General features: G+C 39.4%; 1 protein-coding gene across 1 annotated transcript; it reads right to left on the bottom strand.

The window, feature by feature from the left end:
- Positions 1-247: 247 nt before the first annotated feature.
- On the bottom strand, positions 248-8333 carry ppm1kb (protein phosphatase, Mg2+/Mn2+ dependent 1Kb). The gene is made up of 7 exons (XM_008291619.1): positions 8206-8333; positions 6614-7149; positions 6389-6489; positions 4341-4506; positions 3371-3515; positions 2740-2874; positions 248-2298 (listed from the first exon to the last, which is right to left on the bottom strand). Exons 2-7 carry the CDS (start codon positions 7081-7083, stop codon positions 2167-2169), a joined length of 1149 nt encoding a protein of 382 aa, XP_008289841.1. The 5' UTR covers positions 7084-7149; positions 8206-8333; the 3' UTR covers positions 248-2166.
- Between the last annotated feature and the right edge of the window lie 250 nt (positions 8334-8583).

Genomic DNA, 8583 nt, shown 5'->3' with positions numbered 1-8583 from the left:
TCTGTTAGTCAAAAGATATTTACAGTATGTCCGTGATACCTATTAAACATTTTGTGTATATTCTCAGACAACATGGGGATCAAGTAACCCTGTTGACTACATATATAGGAGAAAACATTTTGAAATTTAGATTTCATGACTAACAACTTGCCCTAACTTATGCTGAAATGGCTGTTTGACAAATTTCCACAAAAACCTAATCACACTGGTAGTAGCAGCTACTGTAAACACTGCAACACAGATGACATTTTGGATGTAGAGTTTTTTATTGAAGTGTCACACGCCATTTAGACCAGTAAAACAGTACTAACAGTGTTGTTGAAACAGTCACATTTAGGTCCCAGGTACAGATCCACAGAGATAGTGATTACATTTGAAAGGCTGTGACATAAATACAGTAAAATACTGAACACTCAGATGAAAAGGCTCATAAGGAGGACGTGTTAAGCATAGACAAAGTCCTTAGGATAAATCAAGGTTTTATTCAACGTGTGAATGAGGGAGAAAAATACTATTTACACAACACTTATAAATGATGTTTGAGGAACAGCTGATCGTTCCACATGATTTGCAGCTCTCGCAGATACAGTAAAATAAAGCCAATAAATAGGAAGTGCTGGATTTGTTTTGCTTAAAAAAAACAAACAAAAAACCCACAAAACACAATTTCATACCAACAGTGAACAAAAACAGTACAGCCCGTCTAAAAGGGGTAAGTCTGCCTTACTTTGGAAAATGTATCCACTCACATTAGATCAGCCAAGACAACTTGTACAGCTTAAATACTCCTACACCCTACAGGGTTTGATTGTGTTTTTTTAGTCATGGAGGGCATTCAAGCAAACATTCACACTGTCATACATGGCTATTAGCTGAACAGTTCTTTAGTGTTGCATTAAGTGTGCTTTGTTTTGTCTGAGTGACACAAACGGCGGAAGTGAAGAATTACTGATTAGAATGAAGGTACAATCAAAATGAGCACCAAAGGCCCCGCACATGTGAAATATTCTGATATGACAGATTGAGCAGAGATATTGAGCAAATGTAACAGAGAACTATCGGTTTTCCAGAAGTACATAAATATAATTATTTACAAAACATACACTATACATTTCTGTACCCTGAGCACTTCTTGGTGCCCCAACAAGACCTGTTTAAAATCAGAACGGATATTAACACTTATACAAGCTTGAGCAATGTTAACATTGCACTAAACATGAAGATCTTACTTTTGTACATGTCAAGTTCAGCCACTGAAATGCTGTTCAAGATTGTGCGATTTGCCATCAATGCTTTTCAGTGGTGCCTTAGTGAGTATTTTAAATACACAGAAAATATTACGTGTTGAAGTTGCTTGTGGGGCAGTCAGAGAGATTAGTTTAGAAGAGAAATTGTTTAGAAAATTACATATGGTCCAATTAAGATGCTTTGACACTCCAGAACCAAAGTCCAATCATTAAGACCCACCCAGTGACTTAATTTACTCACAATATTCATATTTGGGTTTATTAAGATGTCAAAAGGTTCTATGTACAAGGGTTAAATTGATTCAAAATAATCGACAAATTACTGCAGTTTAGTTGTCTTTTCCCACTCTCTTTTATGCATGCAGTTCAATCATCAACATTAAGAAATGGTGCAAAATTAAAAACCGCACCTCTGAACTCCAAACACACAAATTCCTTGAAATTTAAATTATCCAAGTTAAGATACCCTTGGAAATCTAAAGTGCAAATTTGGGCATTGTGAACAGCTAAACAGATAAAAAAATATCTGAATGGCAGACAGTCAGGAATTCTAGTCTTAAAATCTCAGCTACTGTAGAGCACGCTACATATTTGCTAAGCTTGCATGTCATCATGAATTCCTGTCTGCCATTCGCGCACTTCTCAGCTTTTACCGCCTTTAAGGTCATTGGCTCGCTAGTAGATAAAACCTTGAATAAAGAGGGAGTGTTGTTACTATTTAGTGCACATCATGAATTCACTGCCTCTGACTTTAGAGAGACTAATAAATATCATGCCTCGCTAAATAACACGTCTTAGCCGTCAGGTATCATTGTTTGGGCAAAACACACTCTTTATAATATTTCTTCAAGGGTACCTATTGTATTGCACACATTAATGGGGTCCGTAGACCGCACCTTGTAATCCAACGTCCTGCTGACTACGCCCAGCGACCACTGGACACGATACTTCTGCTGAAGGAGAAGCTTGTGTCCGAACTCTTGTGTTTTCCCCAAGCACCAAACGGCACCACGATGATTGTGCTGTTGTCCTCTGAACCGTACTGCAGAGCCTAAGAGAGAAGGGGGCCACAATGCAAAGAAAAAAAATCAATATATGTAGAAAGGTCTGCTCACATGTAAGACAAAGGTACCAGCGCCGTGGAATAAGAGTCGATGCACAGGGATACGCATGAGATTTTGCTGTAAGATCAGCGTTCATAGATCCATGTATTAAGTTGCTCTAATACAGATATTATATTGTTGATAGTTGATATGATCCCCGCGTTGCAGTCTCCCTTGTTTCTCTTGAGCATATATGAACTTCTTGGTTAATAATGAGATTTGTAAACATACTCTAAGCGGCAAGCACAAGCAATTAAAAGACGACATTACTGAAGTATTTAGCCACCAATTAAAGTTAAGATTAAGCTTCTAATCCCGTCAGCACAGCATAAACCCACAGACCTCACCTCTTTCATATACATATTTTAAGTCAAGTATGAACATTTTACCTGATCAGATATTCTCTGAGCCGCCTCTTTAGGGTCATGGCACTGGTTGATGACATTGCAGATTTCCTGGCTGTTCATAATGAAGTTAACGCCATCTGTGGTCAGCGCCAGGAACGCATCATGGGCATGGTGCAGCTGAGGAAACAACAAGCAGAATATAACGTTTCAAACATGTGAAAACTCCTTGTACCAAGTAGTTTATCAGAGGACATCATAAGAAGGTAGACACATTTTAAAGTGGAAACTGAGTCATTGTAAAGACAGGTAATAACTTAAGATAACATGTCTTTTAAGACTCAAGAGATGTGCGCTACTGGTTGTACAGATTAATATGTTAATGGGTAGGAGAGTGTTGATTCAAAAATATACCCAGATGTTTAATATTCATTGTAAACTATCCAGATAATAACAGGTAACATGAAGAGAAACATCAAACATAAAGACCATAAAGAATTTGTTTGCACAATGACCACATTTATAGCTGGAAGTTCAAACATGGAAGTGGCAGTTAAGAAATATGTAATGGCTCATTTTCAAAGACAGACAATGAAGACCACTGTACACATTCTGTTGAAAAAAACGGAACTTGTCATCGCTTAAGAAATGCTAATTAAAAAACTTAGAAACCTACCGATATTCTTTTGGTCTCAGGCTCAGCAATAACTCCCATGTTCTTCAGGTCAAAGTCTCCAATACTGCGTGTCATCGCCAACCTGCCGTTGACGTTCGGTTGTCCTAGACTATTCCAGGTGATAAAGCCCCCACTCTTCTTTATCCTACAAGAAGGTGCAAATGAAGAGGAGACACAAAAATGAGAGAAACAGAATTACACTTTCAGTAACCCCAACAATATCAATATCTGTTCAGGCCATGTATTGGTAACAAAGCTACAGGGGTAAACGCAATGTAACTTTTAAATGTCCTTTGAAGATTTAAACTGCAAATTCTTATATGTAAAGGCTCAATACACAATGCTCAGTATCATCAATGTCTTTATAAGACTGTGGCATGTCTGAAATTTTATTTTTTTTTAAGGATTTTCCATCATCAACCAAACTGAATGTCTTCAAGAACCATTATGTTTTATACAGCTACTACTTGCTGACACATTTTGTGATAACGTCCCAATGTAGCATTACTGGTGTTGTGGGATTTTAAACTGAATAAATGATAACAAAAATGAAAAATAGGGGATGCTCTCTCTCAGGTGCGCAATAGATTGCTGGATGCAGGTACAAGGTGAGGAATAGTATTTTTTGAAAAAGGAGGTAGGTGAAACTACGCCATGGCTAGATCACACACCCTCAAAAGTGAGTAAATTAAAACATAATGGTGGCAAAATTGTGCTGATTGGTCTTTTAAAAAAGAATGGGTTGTGTTTTCACAGGAGGATGAGGATCGCTGGAAAAATTGCAGAAATATATAGGAAGTTGTAATGCATTGTTTAGTATCAGACTCTGAGAGCTGTTTTCCTGGAGAACTTTTGAAGACACCAATAGCTGATCAAGAACAGCTTTTTTGACTAAAAGTTGGACAAAGCTGCATGACTATCACTGGCTACGGTTGGCAGTCTGAGTCGTGACAATGGCGACATCATGTACCTCTCTTTCTCGTCCTTCCTCTCAGGAGTGTGGTCGACAGTGAGTTTAAGGGCCTTGCCCTTGCGGCACAACATGGCACGACTGTCACCCACACTTCCAACCACCAGCTCAATGCCGTCCCTCAGCAGGGCCACAGTAGCGGTGGTTCCTGCGTTCATCCCGGCTACTACAGAGACATGAAAGTGGACATTAGAGGTGGAACAAGCTCCGAAGGTCCACACAAAAAAGGTCACATTGTCTGCAACAACCACATAGTGAATCTCACACTCACATCCACACACTGCAACATAAACACATGGGTGGGAAGTCATATCGTGAGACTTAGAGGAAACTACAGATTACACAGTAAACAATAGAGGAGGAGGCAGTCGCACATGCAGGTTGAACTGTTGCAGCATGGAGTTGAGGTCCAGAGCTAATTCTACAACATTGAAGTCTAAAGCTGAACCACAAAGTGATAAAGGTTAACAACTGACACATGACACTTATCAGTGTCCAGTGCTGGGCTTGGTACTCAAAACGCAAAACATAAACTCATTAATAATGCCTCACGTTGTTCATTTATACCTCTAGAATTATGGAAAAAGTACGACTAGTCAGTCACAAGGAAAATGATATCAAATCAGTAACTTAGTGATTATTACAGTGATTCCTAATAACTCTTATTGTACTGCCAACCATTTGAGTCTGGCAAAGAATGTCCTGCTCAACAGACATAAAACACTAAACTTCAGTTTCTTAAGGGATGACAAATTTGACTGATTTATCTGCTGGCATTTGTAGACCTGCATTAGACCTTTCTCCCTCCAAAGAAATGAATGAAATGACTAGTTACAGACTTTAAGGTCTTTGTTTTTAGCCTAATCTGAATATTAAACATGCTGCGTTTCATGGACTTGATCTGTCACTGACAACATACATCTCATACAACTTTTCAAACTGAAGCACTGTCTCACAAGAAGCGTTGCATACACTTGGTGAGAGGAGAAAAGAGAGAGAGAGAGAGCGAGAGAGGAGTTAGAGAAAGATAGGGAACCTTCCAGTAGTCCAGGATTTAGGACCCGCTGGACTCTCCTTCAAAATCTAGCCTCTCGTCATCCACAATGGTGCCAAGGGCCTCCAGCTCTTAGCTGGGTCAGCAGCTGCCGTAGATAACATGCACACACACATACAGGCATATTGGGACATTTCACACAGCGTGGCCGTTGTATGGCCACATAACAGGAAAACTAGCTTTTATATCAACAGATAATCAGAATGGTGTTTAAGAAAAGTTAAGCTAATCTGACGAGCTTCTACACGACTAGGGCAAACATGTAAACCAGGATTTATTGAGAGAAATAATTTGCAAAAATTTTTTTGAGGGAAGCTAAAACTACAATTAATATGAATTCAATGCCTGTGCTAAACAATATACTTTTAAGGCTGAGAAAATATAAACACATAGGTAACAAATTCAAGGAAAAAAAACAACATTCACCACACAAGCCTTTTGAAAAGCTTCAGTGTTTATTGGCATACACTCTCCAAGCGAGTAGTTCATTAGAAGTTGTTGGTAGTGGTGGGGTCTGTTGGTTAACTTGCCAGTCCAAAATATTCCAAAGGTTGTTAACTAGACCAAGAATTGTAACTATGACATACAATTCAAATAATTTTTACACTTATCAAACTATTTGATGGCACCTTGTGCCCTGTACGAAAGGATCCACGTTTATAATGTTTATCCCCACATGTACTCATGTTTTTCCTTTAATTTGTTGCCTGTCTGTCTGTGCAGATTCTTTGCTGAAAGCAGTGAAGCGCTAGTGTTTGCTTTACTTGTAGCTTGTATATTGTTCATCACTTAATAAGTAACTTTGGGTGAAATGACGGACTTCTAATCAAAAGTGCTCTGGTCATGTCATTTGGGAAATCCAAGGCTTCAAAGCCGAAGTAAGACAAGCAAATTCAGTTAGAAGAGCGAAGCAAAAAGTGTCATTGCATATATGTATGTGTGTATACGCAGTGCACACAGTATATCTAAGGACGCGTAACATGAAAGAACCTACCACTTGGAGAGAAGTGTAAGTGCTTCACGAGAGATTTGTCTACTTCAAGGAAGGCCTTTGTCAAAACTAACTCCAGGTTGTCCTCTTCTGCCACAAGGTCCCTAAAAAAACACACAAAAGAACATTGGTTACGTAGGTGTGACATCTGACATTCAAATTGTTAATCAGTCCAATGTCCTGTGACAGTGACTGGTGTAGATACATGATACCACCATATTTACTTACGTGATGAATTTCTGCATGTATTTTTCACAAAAGTCAGCTGCCTCTGGTCCGCCATGCCCATCAAACACAGCAAAGTAGAGGATGTTGTCTGTCATTTGGGAGACTTGGAAGCGATCTTCATTTTCCTTGCGCTGACCAATAAGTGAGGCACAGCCTACCTTCTTTAGGCTAACTTTGGGAATGGGCTTGCCATAACGAATGCTGGAGGGCAGTAAGATGGGCTCATCAATACGATTGTCCCAGATGCCAAATGAATCCCAAGTGGTGGGTTGGCCACTGCCATCAGCATCAAAGCGTGTGTTGCTGTGCCGTTTTCCTGAGGGGCTGTAAAGTTGTCGGCGGGAGACTGTGAACTGCAGGTGGCTGTCGTGCTGGAGTGAAAATGGGACTAGGGCCGTCTGTAAAAGACTACTACGACCCACATGAGGACCACTGCACCTTGCCAGGCGCACGAGACAGGCTGCTGACATCACCCTGACAGCACAAACACCGGGGAAGCTTTGGATGGAGACGTAGAGGGATGTACTGTCCAAGCACTGAAGAAAAAATGGTTAAGTTAGACTGGATGCAGAATTTTGTTGAACATTAACAAGCTAAAATCATTTTGTTAAATGCAGGTGTTGTCACCGTATCAGTGGTACTGGGGATAAAGGTCTCTTCAGGCTAGAAATCACTGAACACATGTTTTGGATTCTTCATATTTCAGAAAGAAACTGGTTCACTTTTTTTTTTTAAACAAAAGCTGAGGTGGAAGAGTTAATTGACTGAAAATTGATCAGTATTTTATCAAAATCCCTGACATGTTTTCGTTATTAAACAAACAAAAAAGTGAAATATCGACTGGTTCCAGCCTGTCTGCTATCAACATCTGAAGCTTTTCTTTGGCATTGACAATAATGATGTGATTCAGTAATAATCTACAATGTAGAAAATAATCAAATAATAATAATAATAATAATAAAAACTATTGAATGAGAAGGTGTGTCCAAACCTTTGAATGGTACTTTACCTTTAAGTTCATTACATGTATTTAACTAAGAAGTTTGACTTAATGATGGTGGAAAATAAGCATTTTCTGTTTGTCAGCGTATCATAACTACAAAAATATTGGGCCTATTTTATCTATGTGTTTGCAGTCACCCCTGATTAATACCTCCCAACTTTTAACAGCATCGGGTAATGTCATTAACGCACTAATAATAGCTATACATATATCACAGCACATCAAGAGACAGAGCTAGCGTCAACGCTAACGAATGATGCAACTACTGACAGTCGTAAAGCTAGCAGCTTGTACGACAACATATCATTATCACGACAATATAAACAAATGGTGTAAGTCGGTGTCTCAGTTAGAATACGTCCACGGCTCCAAATAAAATACAGTTCAATTATTCAATTAATGAAAAACTGCACTGGACTGACGTTAATGTTACATACGCCTTCAGTGTTAGCATTCACTGGCTGATTGCATAACGACAGCTATCTTTAGCTGACTGGCTAGCTAGGTGGCTAGCCTGAGCTTGAAGTTTCTCTAACATTACCGTGGTTTTCACCCTGACCTTTTAGCCGTTAGTTACATAAAATCCTACCTCGAGTCTTTAAAATTTAAAAGTATGGTTCAATCTTCTGCTGGCTTCTTAAAGACCTAATATCAAATAGCTGAATGAAACCGCCGCCCTCGGCTCAGTGTTGTGGACCTTCAATGTTATCAAACAAGGCCTGTGATGCGACCGCGCCAATCAGCATGCGCCAAAAGGCTACGCCTCCTTTGACGCCCCACAAACTCTGCATATGATTGGCCAACGAAATGATTATTGACAGCTGTGTGGACCAATCATTAAGCGGAAACTTCGGCCTCCGGCAACCAGTCAGAGAAACAATTTCATGGGAAGGGCTCTGTGTCGCCAGTGAGCATACATGTTTACTTATTGAATTTAATTCTTCCCTATTCACAGCTTTTATTCTAT

Source organism: Stegastes partitus, unplaced genomic scaffold, assembly GCF_000690725.1.
Source record: "Stegastes partitus isolate 25-593 unplaced genomic scaffold, Stegastes_partitus-1.0.2 Scaffold752, whole genome shotgun sequence".
NCBI lineage: Eukaryota > Metazoa > Chordata > Actinopteri > Pomacentridae > Stegastes > Stegastes partitus.
This window is presented reverse-complemented; position numbering and strand designations above follow the sequence as displayed.

Bases quoted from the DNA above. Each gene is read 5' to 3' on its own strand.
- ppm1kb (XM_008291619.1), bottom strand. From the start codon at position 7,083: ATGTCAGCAGCCTGTCTCGTGCGCCTGGCAAGGTGCAGTGGTCCTCAT. The intron at 4,507-6,388 runs GTAGGTTCTTTC...ATGTCTCTGTAG, and splicing joins CTTACACTTCTCTCCAAGTG to TAGCCGGGATGAACGCAGGA. The intron at 3,516-4,340 runs GTACATGATGTC...ACCTTCTTGTAG, and splicing joins AGGAAGGACGAGAAAGAGAG to GATAAAGAAGAGTGGGGGCT.